The sequence below is a fragment of the Equus quagga genome, chromosome 2 (assembly GCF_021613505.1).
Source record: "Equus quagga isolate Etosha38 chromosome 2, UCLA_HA_Equagga_1.0, whole genome shotgun sequence".
NCBI lineage: Eukaryota > Metazoa > Chordata > Mammalia > Perissodactyla > Equidae > Equus > Equus quagga.
The window spans coordinates 106,610,886-106,633,232 of record NC_060268.1 but is presented as its reverse complement, the minus strand read 5'-3'; the positions used below and the strand labels follow the sequence as shown (position 1 = coordinate 106,633,232).

Below are 22,347 nucleotides of genomic sequence, written 5' to 3'. Positions count from 1 at the left end.
CGTGAATCACAGAAGAGATGATGGATTCTCCCCAGTGCCTCAGCTCTGCAGCCGGGGAACTCGGGTCTTTCTCAATCTCGAACACTCCAAAACCAGCCAGATTGGTTCTAAAGGCAGCAGTTGGCTCTAGGATCCTAGCCATTTGGTCATAGAAACCATGGGAAGTTCTAAACCTCGTCACAGCCATTAACAAGAACTCAATTACCTCATTTCTCCCTCTTTCCACCCTCTGCAGGGGGTGCTAACAGCTGGCCAAAGGGCAGGCGGCAGAAAAAGCTCAGAGTTTCGGGAATCAACAAGATTTGGCAGACCCTTAATGGAGGCTACTGATTATAAGCCAACATCTCTTCTCTCCCCATCATTTCACCAGGAAGATAAGGTCTTCTCTCCTGGTTTTATAAACTAAGGGTTTTTTTGTTTTTTTTTTTTAATGTAGATGTTTTGGTTTCACAATTTTCATGGTGTCATAGCTGCTGCTAAGGTCATAACAGCTAGTATTTACTAAGCCCTCTTTGTATACAAGAAATGTTCTTTACCTTACTTGATTATTGGCCCATTTTAATGATGGGAAATTGAGTCTTGAAGAGCTTTATTAACCTAGCGATGGCCCACGGCTCAGAAGTGGCCGCACATGAATCCAGACCATCTGATTCCAGAGCCTGCACTTTATCTAAAGGTCTCAGGTTCTCCATGATTGCCAGGAGAGAGACTATTTGTTTGAGGGTTTGGTTTTTTTTAAACAGTAATACTTTGATGGGAGAGAGACCCTTCATGTTAGTTCCCGTGTCTGGGCGCTGCTGCTCCACATAGCTAGAAGGGAAGACTGGACTCCGTGCCCCTTTGTGGCCCAGCTGTAGACACAGACAGGATTCAGGGGGTGGCGGCTACTTTTCCTGCCCTGAAGGAAAGACCTGCCTAATTGGGGGTTTTGGGTGGGGTTCTAGAGGCAAGAGCTCTGCTTTCTCTTTCTGAAGAACCGCATGGAGGCCTTTTGTAACTGAGCTGAGAGCTCTGGAAACTAAAGTCATCATAACTGAGCATTTCAGGGGGAAAAGTTCTTTCTGAGTAAAAATGCACTACTAGAGTTCTCAGAGAATGGAAAGTATTGTAGTGAATTGCAAGGGAAATGCAGACGTACAAAGTTTCTTATAAATTATGCCATTTACATATACTTTTTATTTTCACCTTTTTTTTTTTTTGAGGAAGATTAGCCCTGAGCTAACATCTCCTACCAATCCTCCTCTTTTTGCTGAGGAAGATTAGCCCTGAGCTAACATCCGTGCCCATCTTCCTCTACTTTACATGTGGGACACCTACCATAGCATGGCTTGCCAAGCGGTACCATGTCTGCACCCGGGATCTGAACCAGCGAAGCCCGGGCCGCCAAAGCGGAACATGCAAACTTAACTGCTACACCACCGGACTGGCCCCTACATATACGTTTTAAAGTGTTACTTAGTTTTATACATATCAGCCATCCTTAATTCAGCGTCTAGCATAGTACACTACTATGGCGGTGCCTCTAATTCCCATAAAATGTTACCAGTATTTCCCCTACCCTTGTTTTTCCTTTTTTGCCTACTCTTTTTTAATTTGTGCCATTTTGTTATATTTTATGTATTATTTTTTTCTGTATGAATGTGTCTTTATGTACTTAAGCATTATTTTAAGTATACTTAAAGTTTTCCTGGTATGAGATGAAATAAGTTTAAAAATTCAGTATGAACAATCAATGATTACATATTAAATTAATGATTAGGTAGAATTTTATGGAATTAAGTGCTTTACATTTTCTTCTCAATTTCAATTTCAAAACAATAAGGTATTTTAGATCATTGTTTCTCCTGGAGAATTAGACAATATAACCAAATTGCTTCACTATTCAAAAGTGGACATATCTAACCATGAATATTTTCATGAAGGCTGTCATGTAAATGATGTGTAGGATCAATTTATCTGGTTTTAGAGGGGAAATGTGGCCTTGCGACAAAGGTCTCTATCAACCAATGGATGAAGTCACAAGTATTTCCTACGTGTGAGGACTGAGCCCTGAGGGGGCAGTTGAGGTGAGAAGGCAGAACATGGACAGATCAAAGGAAAAGTCATGTCCCAAGGTTGTGTGAGAGACAGGAGGCAGGAGAGGAGCTGGAAGAGGGAGAAATCACTGTGGGCCACATCTACTTGAACAGCATCTGAAAGGATAGACAGGCTTCAACTCAGGAGAGAGACCATGTATCAGGCAGGGATGAAGAGGAACAATGCACTTCCCAGTGTCTGCATCCCGACCCGTCTCCTGCTAATGAGAGAGCTGGAGCTGTTACAAATCCCCCCCAGCTGGGAATGGAGGTGGACGCGCGAAGGTCACCCCAAATCAAGGAGGGGAAAGAAAGAAGCTGAGCACCCCCGTCTTTCTGAGACTGCAGAAGAAAAACAAGAAGGGGTCAAGGTCACGAAGAAACAGGAGAAAGGCACTGAGCTCTCCGTGAAGAAGCGAGGTCTGGGGAGAGCAGTGACATGTCTGACTTGTGCCTGTCAAGAGGGAGAGGAGGAAGGCATACGTCGGTGACAAAACAATAAAATAAAAGTACGAAAAATAAATGGATATGTCCACGTGCATCTGCTTTCCTCTTCTTTGTACCAAGGGGGAAGAGGGTTCCCATGGCAGCCAGTTGCTTATTTACTGTCTGCCATTTCTTATATTCATTTCCCTCAACAGCTTTTGAAATAAATTCAATGTGGGTTGAAAATGGATTGTTCCGGGTCCACGGGAGCTTCAAAATTACCTTGCATAATTTAGAATAAAGAGCATTATATGTGGAGTCTCAGAGAATTCCATTCATTGTTGAACTCCGGTTAGGAAGTAAGGGAGCAGCCTCTATGCCCGCCATGAAAGCTAGCATCGCTCGGTCAGGTTTGGAAAGTACTTCTAGGATAAGCAGACTCTCAGGCTGGCAGCTATTATGTTGTCAAGGGCCACACCGACAGTCCCGCATTTTTCAATTCCCTCTCGTCTGCCTCTTGTGATTCTGCCCTTTCAGTCTTCACATTTCTGTCCTCTAATATCTCCTTTGTGTGGTCTGAAAGAATTAACTCTTTTCTTTCTTTGTGGATGTGAAGACAAAGACGGCTGCTGGATGGGGTGGTCATAAGCTGAATGTGATATCTGATTCCATATTAGAAAGCAAGTAAATGAATATTATCTCCAGCACTGTCTCTGATATTTTTTATGATGCATACACTCATCAGGAAGAAAATTATGAACATGCCTCTAACATTTGTTTCATAAATTGTAGTACTATCTCTCTCTCTCTATATAAAACATTTTCAAAGACAAACTTTAAATGAGTGAAATGCAAAAGTCAAATAGAAATTCTAACATGGTCTTCCCACACCTCAGTGGGCCGCCCTGTGCGCAGCTGCTTCGGAAACAAGTGCCCTGGAGACCCCATCTCCAGCCCTAATTCCCATCTTCATTAGATTGTGGGCAGCTGGTCATCAACACTTGCTTTTGGCCATGACCGACAGGCTCTGGGAGCCTCGGCTGAGGGACAGACCTTGGTCTCAAAGGCGCCTGGGAGCACCCCTTCACCTGGCACAGTTCTGGGTGCGATGCTGCTTCCCCACTATACGGCATGCCCTTGAGCACAGGGACATTGCCTTGGTCTTCTTATGTCCTTCACATCTACAAGGGTGCTGGCTTAGATAGAAGGTCGATACAATTTCGCCGAATGAGTACTCGGGTAAGCTGTCTAACTCAGATTTTGCCAACTTCTGGAGTGAAGGCAGAGCTATCCAGAAAGACAAGCTGAGAAGGTGGTAGGGGACCCAGGCAGAAGCCACCATGACTTTCCTCTCCCTGCTCACTCCAGCTGGCCACTTCTGGATGTGCATGAGCAGAGTGAGTTCTCCTAGCTACCATTTCGCATCAGGCTGTCCATGTTGAAATTCCAAGGTAATTAGAAACTAAATATTAGGGTTTTTTTCTAACAAAACCAAGTCACCTTTGGAAAAACATAGTCTCTAAACTTTAAAGTAATTTTCAGATAAAACCAATGAGTTCTTGATAGTTCCGTCTAAAGCTGAGAAGGGTCTCTAAGAAGTTATCTAACTACTTTCCATATTCAAAACAGATTTTAATGATTTTTCTGTTTTCTTTTATGATTATAAAAGTATGATGCCCACTCAAAAATAAAAAAAAACACTTGAGAAGAGCACAAGGAAACAAAAACAACCTATAATCCATTCAACTGCACCTATAGTTTGCAGAAACGTTTTACATTCAACTTCAGGAAAAACAAAAGTAGAGATAGACTGAGAGATGCTAGAAAGAAGAGAAATTTTCCTATTAGCCATGCATACAAGACATTCCACGAGTTTAAGTGGAGCCACTACTCACAGCCTTAGGGTGAAGGGCTTGGTGCACACGAGCCCGAGACATGAGTTTGCCGTTGGACAATAACGAATTTCCCCTGTACAATGGTTAGAGATAGAAGACAGAACGTGATCAATAACAAATGTAGCCAAATACTAAAAGCCATCAAGATTTCGAACACTTCTTTAGACTCTTTGAGAAAGATAGCTAACAGAGAATAATAACGGGGAGAAAATGGAAATGAAAGCAAGTTTCGGCCGTAAGAAAAAATGAGCTAGGCCAAAATATCATGCAATAAACCTGAAGGAGTAAGAATAAGTGTGAAAAGCTTTTTAGAGCAGATTTTTTTCTATTCTTTTATGTACCACTAAGATTTGATGGCAAGACAAATGGAGTTCCGGTGCGTTACATCTTCTTAGGCTGTCTTGACTTTTTGAATCTAATAGCTAAGGATGAAATTTCAAGATACAATTGCTACTTATCCAGCATTCTTGCATTCAGTACCATTTTATTGAATGTTTACCACATGCCAAACAGCGTGAAGCCCCTTGGAATACAAAGCAAGTAAGGTCTGGAACCTCTCCTCAAGGAGCTCACAGTCTAATAGAATCAGACTGCAGTCATTGCAACAAATGGTTGTAAGTGGCTCCCACTGTGGTACCAAGAAGGAAGCAGGAGGAAGCCGGAAAGGCTCTATAGAGAAGGAATATAGTGCCGAGTGGTGAGGGTGAGTGTGCACTCACTCACCCTCAGGGGCTGGCTGGGGACAGGGCTCCTCAAAGGTGCTACTCGGCTGTGCAGGAGGTGAACTGGGGGCCGAAAGCATCCAGCCAGTTTGGAGCATTGGGCACTGGCTGCAGGTGAGATTACAGCAATGAGGTTGGAGCAGTAGGCTGGAGACACCTCGTGGAGAGCCCCTGGGGGATGATAAGGACTGTGGATGTTATGCTGGATGCAAAGGAAGCCTAAAAGGATTATAAAAATGACTGTAATAAAGTCGCTCTGGCTGTGGGAGAATAGACTGAAGCGGTGTGAAGCCAGAGGGAGCGAGGCTGTTAGATTATTTAACGAGCCAAGTCAAAGGTAGTAGCAGTGGAAACAGAGTTTAAATATATACTAAAAGCCTCCATTTGATATCTGACCACTTTTTATTTTGTCCAATGCAGTATATCCCTTTGAACTGCTGACAGCATCAGATATTTCCTAACTTTCCAATTCTTTTGACTTTCTTGATAGAGAATGGAACGTTGAGCCCACCCCAGTGTGTCTCAGTATTTGGGTCTCCAGGTCTCAGTGTACACTCAGATAGTAACACAGATATTGTTGCCATTTACATTTGTCTCCAAAATCACAACTGGCTACGTCCAAATGTTGTTGTTTCTCGAATTACAACGTGTGTCCTCTACAACATTCTAATGGGCAATGGGCAATCTATTCAATTCTCAGCTATTTTCTTTCTAAACCCCTGTAAGACCAAGAGATGCTACAGACAATCAGAATAAATAACAAAGATTTCATTTGCATCTATCACCTGGCTTTAGTCAATATCTTGCAATATTAATTGGGCGGCCACTATGATATAAATCATACCAGTTGCTAAAAATTATGTTTTTGTTTTAAGATGTTGATCCTCTTGGAAAGAACTGTGACTATAATGGGATAATCCAACCATCACTCCTCAGGCCTGGCGGGGAGGGGGATCCTGTCGCAGGAAGGAGAGCCTGATCATTACCACACTTTCCACCGGCATCCAGTCTGGCCCCCTGCTCTGAGGCAGCAATAAAACTACCTGCGTGCCCCTCAAGTGTACCACTTCTTGGCCTGTCTGCTACTCTCCCTACTGCCAGCGGGGCTACAGACCCCCAGCTGCTTTTTCTCCTCTCCATTCCATTGTTTCTACCCTACCAGTTCAAACAAATCTGAGCCAGGCCCCTTAACAGCTTGAAACAGCAAGGGAAAGAGCCTTCAGGAAGTAGGCTGTAGGATGGGCCACCTACCATTCTGGTAATCTGAGACTGTTGAAGGATCTTAAGGAAGGAATATGTGTGGGTCATGTATCTGCATAGCTGGAAAGGAGGAAGAGAGACAGAAGGTGATGCAAGATGAGAGGGGGGTGTCTATAAATTAGTTGCATTCATTCATTCATTTATTCAATCATTCATTCAACAAATATTTTTGGGGCACCCCTATGCTGCTCAGCACTGTCAAATCACTGAGGATACATTCTGAACAAGACAGACATAACCTTCAATACCTGATATTAAGCACTTTGAAAGTGAGAAGAATAATTCAATGCGAGCACATTACTCAGTCTTGGGGACTCATGGAAGGCTTCAAAGAGGAGACACCTAAAACTTGAAGGATGAAAAAGGCTTAGACAAATGAAGGGCTGGTGGGCGCTGGGAGGGCCCATTGGAGCACATGCAAAGGGAGAGGTGAGAGCGGGCAGCCCAGGCATAACCCAGTGTGCACAGGGAAGGAGACTGGCCAGTCTCAGGCCACACCATCTGCCCCTCCTGAAGATTACTTCGAATCTCTAAGTATTGGGTTGAACCATGTGAAATTGCCATTTTCCTTCATCAAAAATGGTCTAACATCAGTATTTTCACATGGTTCAACCTAATTCTTTCCTGAATAATATCCCTTGACCATTTCCCCTCCTAAATTAGTTTCTCTCCAGAACAAGACACAGTAGCATTAGGAAAAATAAGAGAATCAGTAAGACTGGAGAAGGGTGGCGACAATGTGGTGATGGATGATGCTCAAGTATACACAGAGGCCACATGGAAGAAGGCCAAGAGCCGTGGTAAGATCTTAAGGCTTTATCTTTAGAATGATGGGGACATGCAATGACCAGATTTTATTGGAAGTTGCTCATTAAGACCACCTGGAGAATGGAGTGAAGGGCAAAACTGGAGACAGGAAAACACAAAAAGCAGCTATTACAGTCATTCAGTGAGAGAAGACAGACCCACACTAGCATGGTGAAAGGAGGCAGGCTGGAGGATAGTAAAGACACAGAATTGGCAGGACTCAGTCACTGAATCTAAGTGGGAGATGAGGGAAAGGGGAGGGAGCATGAGTCCATGGTTCCACACATGCAGCCAGCGGGAGGGCCTGACCAGGTGGGTGATGGGCAATTCATTGGGCTGGATACACAGCAGGAAGAGCTGGCTTGGAGGGAAAAGGATGAGTCCTGGGCATGACTGTTCCATCAGTCTGATGATAAGGAGAGTGAAGATCAGAAGCAGGATGAAAGTAACTAACATTTGCTGACTGCCAACGATGTGAGTGTTTTACGTACAGTGTTTAATAAAATCCACACAGTGACCCCGGAAGGGAGGTACCCTCCTTTCCGTTTTATAACTAAAGAAACTAAAGGTGAACATTTACCTGATGTTAGGTAGTTGATAAGAGGTGGAGCTGCAATTCACGTGGGCATCTCTCTATCAATACCCGTGCTCTTGCAACTCCAACTTGCTGTCTAATACCCTATAGGAACGTATGATGTGCGTGGCGCTTATGGCTAAAAAATGGTTGCCAGAGTTAAGATCAAGAGGGATATGCTGAAACCTGCCTCAGATCACATGGGAGAGGAGGAGGCCCGACTCAGAGCAGCACACCTGACCCAGACAAGCATCCTCCTTTCTAAGAAGGAGAGGCATTTCCCTAGAGGATGCCTCTAACCTGCATGTGCTCCTTACCCCACACTCTCCACTGACCGCCTTCGTCATAGTTCCTCCCCAAGACAGGGGCACGGGGAAGCAGGGAAATATCAGTCAGTGGTTGGAAGAACTTACTTTCCAAGCACTAGAATAAATCCTGCAGTACCTTGCTTGCTCTGCAGAGTAGAATTCAGCAAGGCAGCCTCTCTTAAGATCTCTTAAGGGAAAAAGCAGTATTTTAGCCGATGGCATTATCTTAGCAGACAAAGGTTTAAGGCATAGCTTATTTAAAGCTATTTAACAATTTCCAAAATAGTAGCAAAACTTCTTCATAAAGCTAAATGATTCCCAGGGGAGAAGGCACATATTACATTCTCGTACTTGTTTCCTTAATTAGGAACAGATCCTGGTGGCTGGGGTTTATTTTCATGAGTACACATCCACAAAACCCAGAAATATCTTGACTGCAGCATCCCAAATGGTTTTCAAATCTGAATTCCTAATTGGGTTAAAAAAACCAAAGAAAAGGTAACCAGGAATTTTCACGCTGGTTTTGATTCAGGATTCAAAACAGAACCTAAGATGTACATTTTTATATTGTTCTAAAACATATATGAGCTTGGTCAAAATCCATAAGGGCCCTTTCAGACATTATAAAGAAAAGAAAAATGGACCAAGGCATGAATTCTGAATTTAACATACCAAAGATTCTTCTTCTTCTGGAAAATAAAAACTATCCTGTAATCTTCCCCAGACACTTTTAAACGTCCTAATCTATTTACCTTTTATAACAGGAGAAAAGGGGTAGGAGATGCTTGCACGGCACCTGCTTCTTTTGTTACAGGATTCAAAGGACTTCTTTTTGTGTTTTTCTTTGTTAATTTATTACAGAAATTAACTAGCCTTTTTTTTCCTTTTGCTAAATCCTGTTATAATAAAAATCCCAATGCGACATGGTGTCTGTAAGGAAAAATTGTCATCCTTACCTGCGCAGTTTATTTTCAAGCACTTCCATGTACTTCAGAGTATTCTCCTTCACACTTGTTTCTGCAAAGCAAAAACCCAAGTTGATGCAATCGTAGCCAAAGACTGAACAAAACCCAGAACTGCTCAACTAGAAGCCAACAATCAAAGAATTGCAGTCAAGCCACTAATAATGATAACATCGTGTGCTTGGAAAACACTTGAATGCATTTGGAGCGGCTGCCTGGAACGATGCTTTGGAAGGGTCTGAGGCCTCCAGTGTCTCTGCAAGGGTCAGAGCCCAGGAACAGGGCACTATGCTGCCCCTGCACTGCGCTCTCAAAGGCAGCTCATTTGGTGTCCAGCATGGGCCCTGTTGTGCTCTGTGCCTCTCGCCTTTTCCCCCTGGTAGCCAAGAGCTTGGCTGTAGAGTATGGGAAAGAGAACCAGAGACAGGAACAACTCCTGGCCTATGGATGAACCAGAGGAACCTCACCAGTGGTAGTACGGGATTGCACACCCTTTAACTGAAAAATAAATGGAAACATGATCCTGCCAGTAAGTGGAAATCAATTGCTCAGCTTCCAAAGCTGTGACATCAGCTACTCAGTAGAAATAAACTCAGTGCTTCATAATCACCAAATGGTGAAGGGGTATGGCACAGTCACGCATCGCTTAACAATGAGGATACACTCTGAGAAAGGTGTGGTTAGGCAATTTTGTCATTGTGTGAACATCATGGAGTGTACTTACACAAACCTACATGGTATAGCCTACTACACTCTACTTAGGCTCTATGGTACTAATCTCATGGGCCCGCTGTCATAGATGTATTCCATTGTTAACCGCAACATCATTACGCAGCACATGACTGTAGATGATTTTATGGTTCAATGGATCAAAGAGGTACTTTACTAACAAAAAAAAGATTTGGTGCATTTGGGGCAAGCTCTGATACCCTCTGCTTCCTCCTCTGAGGAACGAAAGTGCCTTCCTCTCAAGGTCATCAATGACGGAGATGTGAACAGGAAGTGCCCAGAAGAGCAGACAGCAGCAGAGAAGTTTCCATCCAATGGCAGTTGTAGTGATTGATGTCGTTGCCATTTCTATCATCACTATTATTAATGTTATTGTGGCATTTATCATTATTTTTATTCCAACCCTTGTTCTCAAAGGTAATTTATGCCGAAGGACACATTAACACTCTCAAGTTGGCATACCTGGAAAACAGAAGCCATGCTGCCTGACTCTCTGCCCCGGAGACTCTTAGGACCCTACTTTTGTCAACATATGTGTGTTGAGGTGAGGGAGAAGGGGCAGTATTTGGAACCGGAAAAAGTACCTTGAAATTCCTCATAAAGAAACCAAATATTGAGACAGAAATTCAAACAAAAGTTCTGGTTCATTAATTTATAACAGATAAAAAAAGAAATTTACACAATGAAAGGAACTGTTTAAGTTTGTCTGTTTTGTTGACTCATTCTGGCCTAACCTACAAATGAAGTGGTGCTAAGTTTTTTTCTCCAAATAAACTAGTTAAATATTTATTTTTCAGCATCTACTATGTGGCAGGTACTGTGCTGGCATGGGGACTTAGTCATGGTGATATGGTTCCATAAAGCAGAGATCTGCTCACTGGTTTATCTGGAGCAAGTACTGCAAATTCAGAATGTCCCACCCAGAAATGCTCTGTTTCCCATCCTATACATATTTATGTGCCACACACTGTTCTTAGCCCTTGAGATAAATCAGTGAACAGAAGAGATAAAGATTCCTGCATATGTAGTGCTTAATTCTGGTAGGGGCAGATAATAAATAATAAACATAAAAGTTCCATAGACTACTAGAAACTGGAAAGTACTATAAAACAAGAGAAGGAGATCAGGATGGGGCTGCAGAGTGGTCACTGTAGGCATCATGGAGAAGTGACATCTAAGTAAAAGCATGGAGAGTTTAGGGGGAGGGTGAGCAGGCACGCTGGGAAGAGCAGAGCAGGCAGGTGAACCAACCAGTCTAAAGGCCCTAGGGCGGGAGCATGCCTGAGTGCTCCAGCAACATGTGGCTGAAGAACGTTCTCTGGGGAGAAGAGATGAAGGCAGAGAAATAGCACAGGTCCAATCATGTACGCCACTGTGGCAGATTATATTCCCAAAACGTGCCATGCTGATATCTCTGGTCCCACACACTCTTCCAGAACTTGGCCACTCTCCATCAAGTGGTGAAATCTATTTCCCTCCCCTTGAATCTGCACAAGCTATGACTGTTTCAACCAACTGAGTATGACAGGAGGGATACTATATAACTTGTGAGGCTAGCGTCCAGTTCTGCCTGGCTCTTTCTCCTGGGAATCCAGCCACCATGTTGTGAGGAAACCCAAGCCACATGGAGGGACTGTCTGTAGGTGTTCTGGATGATGGCCTGGGCAAAGGTCTCAGCCTACAGCCCACCTCAACCATCAGATATGTGAGTGAGTGAGCTTTCTGATGATTTGGGCCTTGCAATCTGAGTATCCCAGACAGCATGGAACAGAGACAAGCTATCCGCACTGCTCCCTGTCTCAATTCCTGGCCCACAGAATTTGTGCACATAATAAATGGTGGTAAGTCATTAAGTTCGGGGATGATTTGTTAGACAGCTGTAGTAACTGGAAAGCCATATCAGGATTTTGAGTGTTCTGAGTGAAATAGGAAAACACTGCAGAAGGATGGCTGCAAATTGGCTTGTGGCTGCTGTGTTGAGAATAGACTGTAGGAGGACATGAGAGAAGCAGAGACAGAGAGGTTAGAGAGATCACCCAGGACAAGGTAATGGGACTTAGACCAGGGTGTCAGCAGGAGTTGGTGCTAAGACGCAGATTTTAGATACATTTTGAAAATACAGACAACAGGAGTGCCTGATGGACTGAATTCAGGTGTGTGAAAAGAGACAAGTCAAGAATGACTACAGTGGCCCCAAGCCACTGGACAAAATAGAGTTACCATCAACAGAGATGGGAAGAATGTAGGTGGAACCAGTCTGAGGAGACAAGCAAGAGTTCCATTTTGGATCGAAATTTACTAAGAGAGTAGACCTTAAATGTTCTCACCAAAAAAAATGGTAAATATATGAGGCGATAGATGTGTGAATTAACCCAGTGAGGGGAAATTCTTTCACAATGTATGCATATATCAAATCATCACATTGTACTCTTTAAATACTTATAATTATTTTGTCAATTATACCTCACTAAAGCTGGAAAAAATAAAGGCAATTGAGAAGCTTAAAAAAAGAGTCCAATTTTGGATATGACAAATTTGAGTTTTCTAGACCTCCAGTGGGGATGTCAAGTGTGAAGTTGGATATCTGACTCTAAAAAAGGTCTGAAGTGCAGAGGGACATTTGGAGGACACTGGCATTGAAGCAATGAGACTAGATGGTATCACTAAGGGAGTGAGAGTAACTAAGTCCTTTGCGATCATATGATTATGTTGTGAGAGCCCCGTTCATCCAAAGGATACAAATGCATGGCACCTCCTCCCCTGAGGAAAACAAAGCCATATTCCTATGTTTAAAAATAATTCAGGTGTATACCACATTAATGCTTTTGTTAAGAAATTGAATGCTAGGCGGAGCAAAAGGGCCGGGTGAGCTGACCTGGGACTCTCTCCCCTCCAAAGTACAACAAAGGACTGAAAAAAAAACCACCTGAATTTCAGCTAATGAACCTAATGCCAGGACTCAGAGACCTACAGTATCAAAAGACAGAAGACAGAGCCCCTACTGCCTGCCTCGGAGGAGCTGGAACGGGGTAAGAGGGAACATCGCTCCATCCCCTAGAAACCGGGATCTCCGTGCGGGTCCAGGAAGGAGCGGGGGAGGGGCCGTGTGACCAGGGGATCGTCTAGGACTCCCGCCGCTGGTACAGTGGAAACCCGCTGACGGGGGAAAGCTTCCCTGCTGGGGGACCCCATAAACACAGGGCGGGAGACCAGAGAACAGAACTGATCGAATCCAGATCAGTGCACGAGAGAAACCGCCCCCGCCCCTGCAGAGCGCACTGGGTGCCGACATCTTGCCCAAAGGTGGAGAGCTCAGAACACGAGGCTCTCGACCCCCATCTAGTGGCGACAGGCGGTAACTGCAAGCGAATTCTACCACCATGCGAAAAAACCGCTCCTCTACCATCCAGCAATTTATAAAAGCCCCAGACCAGAAGGAAAACAATAAAAACATAGAATTAAGTCCTGAGGACTTGGAATTAGGTAAACTAAATGAAAATGAGTTCAGAGCAGCTATAATAAAAAAACTCAATGAGGTAGAGAGAAAGATAGAGAAACAAGCCGAGTTCTGGAGTTACTTCACAAAAGAGATTGAAATTATAAAGAAGAATCAAACAGAATTACTAGAGATGAAAAACACAATGGACCAGATAAAACAGAATACGGATTCCCTGAATGCCCGGGTAGACTCCATAGAAGAGCAAATTAGCATAATCGAAGATAGACAGGCTGAATGGCTCCAGACAGAGGAAGAAAGAGAACTAAGGATTAAAAGGAATGAGGAAAGTATCAGAGAGATAGCAGATTCAATGAGGAGAAAGAATTTAAGGATCATAGGAATTCCCGAGAACGTAGAAAAGGAAAATGGAGCAGAAAGTGTGCTTAATGAAATTATAGAAGAGAACTTCCCAAATCTAGGGATTGAGGGAGAAATGTGTGTAGAGGAAGTTTTCAGATCTCCTAGATTTGTCAATGTAAAAAGACCTACTGCAAGGCATATAGTAGTAAAATTGGCAAAAAGGAATGACAAAGAAATAATACTCAGGGCAGCACGAAATAAGAGAATTACCTACAAGGGAGCCCCTATCAGACTTTCAGCGGATTTCTCTGCAGAAACCTTACAAGCTAGGAGAGAATGGAGTGACATATTCAAAGCTTTAAAAGATAAAAATCTTCAGCCAAGAATACTCTATCCAGCAAGAATATCCTTCAGATATGAGGGAGAAATTAAATCTTTTCCAGACAAACAAAAGTTAAAGGAACTTGTAACCAGAAGTCCTCCACTACAAGAAATCCTCAAGAAGGCTCTCATACCTGAAAAAAGAAAAAAGGGAGAAAGGGGTCACAAACCACAGAGTAGGGAGACAGATAAATAGAACCAGAATAGGATAGCAAATATTCAACTATAGCATTAGGATAAAGGTAAGGAAACTACCAAAGCAAAGACGATCTTATCACTCTAACTACAAACTCATAACACAAGTTGGAACAAGAAGTGAAAATAATAATTTAGGAGGGGAAGAGCAAAGGGACTAAATTAGTCTAGGCCAAGTAAGTAAGAGACCACCAGAGAATAGACTATATTATACACAGGATTCTAAATACAAACTTCAGGGTAGACACTAAACTAAACAACAGAACAGAGACACAAAACATAAATAAGCAAAAATCTAAGAAACCCAGCATAAGAAATTGCAGTATCAAATGGGTAGGATAAAGCGCACAGGAAGAGAAAAGCAGGAAAGCCAGATAATGAGCAACAGATTGACAGTTTTAAGTCCACATGCATCAATAATCACCCTCAATGTAAACGGATTGAACTCTCCAATAAAAAGACACAGAGTGGCAAAATGGATTAAAGAACAAGATCCAACAATTTGTTGCCTCCAGGAAACACACCTCAGCCCCAAGGACAAACACAGGCTCAGAGTGAAGGGGTGGAGGACAATACTTCAAGCTAATAGCAAGGAAAAAAAAGCAGGTGTTGCAATTCTTATATCAGACAAAGTGGGTTTCAAAATAAGACAGGTAAAGAGAGACACAGAGGGACAATATATAATGATCAAAGGGACACTTCGTCAAGAAGAAATAATGCTTATAAATATCTATGTGCCCAACATAGGAGCACCAAGGTTCATAAAGCAACTATTAACAGACCTAAAGGAAGATGTTAAAAACAACACAATAATAGTAGGGGACCTCAGCACCCCACTCACACCAATGGACAGATCATCCAGACAGAAAATCAGCAAAGAAATAGTGGAGCTAAATGAAAAACTAAAACAATTGGACTTAATAGACATATATAGATCACTTCACCCTAAAAAAGCAGAATACACATTCTTCTCAAGAGCACATGGAACATTCTCTAGGATAGACCATATGTTGGGAAACAAGGCAAACCTCTACAAATTTAAAAAAATTGAAATAATAACAAGCATCTTCTCTGATCATAATGCTATAAGGCTAGAAATTAATTACAAGAAAAAAGCTGAGAAAGGCACAAAGATGTGGAGACTAAACAATACACTACTGAACAAGCAATGGATCATTGAAGAAATTAAAGAAGAAATAAAAAAATACCTGGAAACTAATGAAAATGATAACACGCCATACCAACTCATATGGGACACAGCAAAAGCTGTATTAAGAGGAAAATTCATCGCAATACAGGCACATCTTAACAAACAAGAAAAATCCCAAATAAGCAATCTTAAACTACACCTAACTGAACTAGAGAAAGAAGAACAAATAAAGCCCAAAGGCAGCAGAAGGAGAGAAATAATAAAAATCAAAGCAGAAATAAATACTATTGAAACGAAAAAGGTGGTAGAAAGTATCAATGAAACAGAGCTGGTTCTTTGAGAAGATAAATAAAATTGACAAACCACTAGCCAGACTTACAAAGAAAAAAAGCGAGAAAGCTCAAATAAACAAAATCAGAAATGAGCGAGGAGAAATAACAACAGACTCTGTAGAAATACAACGGATTATAAGAGAATACTACGAAAAACTCTATGCTAACAGAATGGATAACCTAGAGGAAATGGATAAATTCTTGGACTCTTACAATCTCCCAAAGCTCACTCGAGAAGAAGCAGACAATTTGAACAGACCAATCACAAGGAAAGAGATTGAAACAGCAATCAAAAACATCCCAAAGAATAAAACCCCAGGACCAGATGGCTTCCCTGGGGAATTCTACCAAACCTTCAGAGAGCATTTAACACATCCTTTTCAAGCTATTCCAAAAAATTAGGGAGGATGGAACACTTCCTAACACATTCTATGAGGCCAACATCACGCTGATACCAAAGCCAGACAAGGACACCACGCAAAAAGAGAACCACAGGCCAATATCACTGATGAACATAGATGCAAAAATTCTAAACAAAATTTTGGCCACCAGAATTCAGCAATTCATCAAAAGGATCATACATCATGATCAAGTGGGATTCATACCAGGGACACAGGGATGGTTCAACATCTGCAAATCAATCAACGTGATACACCACATCAACAAACTGAGGAATAAAAACCACATGATCATCTCAATAGATGCAGAGAAAGCATTTGACAAGATCCAACAGCCATTTATGATAAAAACTCTGAACAAAATGGGCATAGAAGGGAACTACCTCAACATAATAAAGGCCATATATGAAAAGCCCACAGCCAACATCATACTCAATGGGCAAAAACTGAGTGCCATCCCCCTGAAAACAGGAACGAGACAAGGATGCCCTCTATCACCACTCTTATTTAACATAGTACAGGAGGTCCTGGCCAGAGCAATCAGGCAAGAAAAAGGAATAAAAGGAATCCAAATAGGGAGGGAAGAAGTGAAACTCTCGCTGTTTGAAGACGACATGATCTTATATATAGAAAACCCCAAAGAATCCATTGGAAAACTCTTAGAAGTAATCAACAACTACAGCAAAGTTGCAGGGTATAAAATCAATTTGCATAAATCAGTAGCATTTCTATATTCTAACAACGAACTAACAGAAAAAGAACTCAAGAACACAATACCATTCACAATAGCAACAAAAAGAATAAAATACCTTGGGGTAAATTTAACTAAGGAAGTGAAGGACCTATATAATGAAAATTACAAGGCCTTTCTGAGAGAATTGGATGACGACATAAGGAGATGGAAAGACATTCCATGTACATGGATTGGAAGAATAAACATAGTTAAAATGTCCGTTCTACCTAAAGCAATTTACAGATTCAATGCTATCCCAATCAGAATCCCAAAGACATTCTTTACAGAATTAGAACAAAGAATCCTAAAATTTATATGGGGCAACAAAAGACCCCGAATTGCTCAAGCAATCCTGAGAAAAAAGAACAAAACGGGAGGCATTACAATCCCTGACTTCAAAACTTACTACAAAGCTACAGTAATCAAAACAGCATGGTACTGGTACAAAAACAGGTGCACAGATCAATGGAACAGAATTGAAAGCCCAGAAATAAAACCACACATCTATGGACAGCTTATCTTCGACAAAGGAGCAGAGTGCATACAATGGAGAAAAGAAAGTCTTTTCAACAAATGGTGCTGGGAAAACTGGAAAGCCATATGTAAAAGAATGAAAATTGACCATTCTTTTTCACCATTCACCAAAATAAACTCAAAATGGATCAAAGACCTAACGGTGAGACCTGAAACCATAAGGCTTCTAGAAGAAAATGTTGGCAGTACACTCTTTGACATGAGTATTAAAAGGACCTTTTCGGACACCATGTCTTCTCAGAGAAGGGAGACAATAGAAAGAATAAACAAATGGGACTTCATCACACTAAAGAGCTTCTTCAAGGCAAATGAAAACAGGATTGAAACAAAAAAACAACCCACTAACTGGGAAAAAAATATTTGCAAGTCATATATCTGACAAAGGCTTAATATCCATAATATATAAAGAACTCTCACAACTCAACAACAAAAAATCAAATAACCCGATCAAAAAATGGGCTGGAGACATGAACAGACATTTCTCCAAAGAAGATATACGGATGGCCAATAGGCACATGAAAAGATGCTCATCATCGCTGATCATCAGGGAAATGCAAATCAAAACTACACTAAGATATCACCTTACACCCATTAGAATGACAAAAATATCTAAATCTAATAGTAACAAATGTTGAAGAGGTTGTGGAGAGAATGGAACCCTCATACACTGCTGGTGGGAATGCAAACTAGTGCAGCCACTATGGAAAACAGTATGGAGATTCCTCAAAAAATTACAAATAGAACTACCATACGATCCAGCCATTCCACTACTGGGTATCTATCTAAAGAGCTTGAAGTCAGCAATTCCAAAAGTCCTATGCACCCCAATGTTCATTGCAGCATTATTTACAATAGCCAAGACATGGAAGCAACCTAAGTGTCCATCAACAGGTGAATGGATAAAGAAGTTGTGGTATATATATACAATGGAATACTACTCAGCTGCAAAACAAAACAAAATCATCCCATTTGCAACAACATGGATGGACCTTGAGGGAATTATGTTAAGTGAAATAAGCCAGTTAGAGAAGGATAATCTCTGTATGACTCCACTCATATGAGGAATTTAAAAATGTGGACAAAGAGAACAGATTAGTGGCTACTAGGGGAAAGGTGGGGTGGGGGGTGGGCACAAAGGGTGAAGTGGTGCACCTACAACACGAATGACAAACATTAATGTACAACTGAAATCACACAAGATTGTAACCTATTGTTAACTCAATAAAAAAAAACTGAAAAACAAAAAGAAATTGAATGCTAAATACTCGATGCGCATAAGCATTTGGAGCTCCAGTTAGTGACATGCTGGACCTACACAGGAACATCCAGGCAATTTCTTGGGCTTTTCTACTTGTCCGGAGGCTGCCATCTGAAAGGGATGCTGTGTTGAAATATCGTCTTCACTGGATCCTGACCCCTCTCCTAGTCAGGCAGCACATTCACGGGGTTGACTCACAACCTTTCAGAGAGGCCAGGACTGTAGACATAGAGTTTAGGCTTCTAACTTCTTAAATAATATGCCCACAGACACAGTGATTGAGAATAGAGCTCATCTTTTCTTCTCTTCTCCCCCTCCCTCCTCTTCCTTCTTTTTCCCACCATCTTAGAGCAGAGACCAAGAGAATGGTGTTGGTTGTGAGACAAGGTTCCAAAAACCAAGGATGGTGCTGAAGGAAGCTGAATACTAAAGGAAAAAGGAGATTGGGGTCACCAGCCCTCCTGATTGGGAAAAGGCAGGAATACTGTAACCACAGGCCCTCTAGGACCAGCTCAACTGACCCCATCTTACCAGCAGAGTAGTAAGAGTGGTTTTCCAGGAACAAAGACCCCTTGTCCAGTTCAGGCCAGTTGAGACCACTAACCCATCAACTGGGCCTGAGCAAATGCCCAATGAAGGGAACTTTGTGACATCAAAGGGCTGAACACTCCACCTTCAGATCACGCTGACACCACCACTGTGTGAACAAGCAGCCTATGAAGAGCCAAGAAGCTTGGCTACACTTGTGCAGATCATCAATTACCTCACGTCTCCTTACCTCCAATCATCTGTTCCCACTTCAGACCACCCTGCCCTTCATCCCATAAATGTTGCCATGCCCTGGATCAGGGAGACAGATCTGAGAGCCTATGCCTCCTGTCTCCTTGCAGATCAATCTAGCGATAAAGCTGTTTTCTTCTCCCAAAAGCTGATGCTGTAATAACTGACTTTTTCTTAGCACGTAGGATAGGAGAACCCCATTTTTGTGCAGTAACAACACTTCTCCTCCTCCCCATTTGCTAAGGGAATCTGATATCCAGATTTGGGCCATAATATCAGAATAGGATTCATATACTTAGTTTTAAGAAACCAATTTTAAAAACTGATTGATAAGTAAGTGCAGTAAGTCTCTGAAAAGAGTTAGCAAGAGTGCATGGCACGAAAACAAATCAGTGTTATAGGAATTTGACCTGGGTCCTACTGCAGGCAAGGTACTATACTAGGCACTATTTAAGTATAAAACAGACATGGCTTCAAGGGACACAGGAAGAGCTGTGGGGCCAGACTCTAACATCGATCTCTCACTGGAGCATACAGCAATATTTTCCATAAATCTTCATGATAACTGATCATCTAGAAATGTCTCTATGAGTCTGATGAAAGAAAATTACCAAGCAACCCAACAATATCCTTTTCAGCATAAACAAGAAAGGTAGGAGAATGTTAAGTGGAAGCAGGTCTAACTAGGTTTCACTGAATTAGATCCTTTGTTTGCATAACAAAAGGACAGCAGTATTTGTCATGAGAATAGTACAGGAAACGAGTAACACCTGGGCAGACTCCCTATCAGGCTGAATGAAGCAGTGACTCCAAGAAACTTTACCCCCCTATCCTCAGTTAATAAGGAGGGCAGCATCAGATTGGCCAAGAAACTTTACCCCCCTACCCTCAGTTAATAAGGAGGGCAGCATCAGATTGGTACCCGACCTCAAATTTGAAAATGGAAGCCAAAGGGACCTCAACAGGTTGGCATTCATCAAAAATTTTGGCTAACATTAACCATTTTATTGGAATTTTCTAAAATAAGTACCAAGTGAGGACTGGCCTTATTTTACAAACGTAAGTCATCAGATTTCAAAGATCAATTTAGACAATTTCGATTCAAGGATCGATTTAGACAAGATTAACTCCCATTAGTAAAATCTTCCAGAAGGAAGATGTGAAAGCAAAGGAGAAATTTTAGAATTCTGAGAAATTTTCGAACATCTAAAGTATTATTCTTCTGAGTTATGAAAGAACTTCTGTTTATTTGGGTGATTAAATCATGCATGGAGATGAAGTGGTAACAGAGTGCTAACAAAGACCCGGGGAAGTCAGGAATACAGAAAAATGGACTTGCAGCTAGATTGTCATGATAGGAATAAGAGATGGAATAAGATTGTGTAGGACCCTGAAAGCTGGCAGAATCCATTATATGAAATGCCACACAAGTCAAATTTTACACTGAAGGGCAAGATGGAAACAGCAGCCATGAGCTCCCTCTGGTACCAAAGAGATCTTGACTGTCACAATGGAAACCTGATGGGCAGAAATACATGATACCAAGACACTTACATCAATTTAGGTAACTTTTTATTGAGAACTTCCAGTGTGTCAGGAACTGTTCTAAACGCCAACCAGCAATAATACCTATGAAGCAGCTCTGTTATCCCCATTTTACAGTTGGAGAAATGGAAGGGCAGCAAGGATTAAAGTCACCTAGCTAGTGAAGGATAGTCCCAGAACCCATTGTTACAGACACATGACTTCAATTTTAAATAACACAATAGGAACTCAGGAAATGCACATTGAAGAAATGCATGTGAAACTTTAGCCACCCACAACACAATGCAGGTGTCCAAAGACAGAGTAAATTCAGGAGAAGCCAAAGACTGCTTAAAAAGCCACTTACAAAGAACACTGGCAATTGGAAAGAATAGCCATCAACAAACGGAAACTGAATCATATGTAAACTATACAAAAGAATGCTGCTAACATACAAGCATAAAATAAACTACCCCTGCATGATATACACATATATTTCATGTATACATGTGTAATATATACGTATATATCATATACACATATATGTGTGTGTAATATATATATAAAGGGTATGAGCCAAGGTGATTTCAAAGTTGGCTGCAACAAGAAAATGATTAATAATTTTCTAAGACACATATTCATGTTGGTTCTCTTCTCCCAATAATAAGATGTCAAATTCATGTGGTTTTACAGATTTATATTTACATCTATAGATTTGTTTATTTACAGCATTTTTCTGCTACCCCTATATGTGCCGGTCATTTAAACAGAACTCTCAAGAGAGGGCTCCTGAGTTAAACAGGATACAATCCTTCATAAGCTTTAGACTAGTCATTGTAAATTCTCTAGGGTCAGAACCAAATAAATACACCATCTCTAAATTAGCAATGGATTCACTTCTCATTGGCAGGACATCATTCCGTGCGCTACTGTGAATTCTCTCTCTTTTCCTTTGATATTGATAAGAGATTTGCAGAGAGAAGAAACAAGATCACATATGGGTCCTACAGAACTAATAAACTGTGACACAGAGAAGGCTTCTCTCTGGGGTTCTATCTGACTCTCATGCTTACTTGCGTCTAACATTTCTTAAATGCCCACCACGTGCCAGGTTGTGCATTAGGCACTGGGGCTGCAGAGATAAATCTGACGCCGCCCTTGGCCCAGAGAAAACCGAGTGTGGTGACAGAGACAGTCACATAAAGGGATGACTAATAAAAGCAATGAGTTCGGTTCAGTGACAGAAACTTAAAGCAGCAGTCACTCTGGGAGCCTCACGGAAGGAGATGCAGCGCAGCCTGAGGGGTTAAAAATTGACTCCCAGAGGCCGTGACTGAAGTAGAGATCTTAAAGGATTTTCCATGCTGGCTGAAGCCAGAGGAGGCATGGATAATCCAAAACAGCAGTTGCACATAAAATAAGATTTGTGTTTTAGAATATCAAGCATTTAATGTCATATCATTTTACCTTCCCAATAATTTCCAAATCATTTTTTCCCTAAGCTT

The 22,347-nt window shown here is 41.7% G+C and overlaps 1 protein-coding gene across 6 annotated transcripts in view; it reads right to left on the bottom strand.

The window, feature by feature from the left end:
- Positions 1–22,347, bottom strand: part of DISC1 (DISC1 scaffold protein) — a 341,872-nt gene that overhangs the window by 69,944 nt on the left and 249,581 nt on the right. For 4 of the 6 annotated variants that reach the window (XR_006887032.1, XR_006887035.1, XR_006887036.1 and 1 more), the window contains exon 10: positions 9,024–9,084. The exons of 1 other annotated variant lie outside the window; for it this stretch is intronic. Coding sequence is in view for 2 of the 5 variants with exons in the window: in XM_046650469.1 (XP_046506425.1) it covers positions 9,024–9,084 (61 nt within the window). In the remaining 3 variants the exon portion in view is untranslated. Of the gene's footprint in view, positions 1–4,396; positions 4,470–9,023; positions 9,085–22,347 lie in introns of all 6 variants that reach the window. One more of the 6 variants, XM_046650484.1, reaches the window with a different exon arrangement.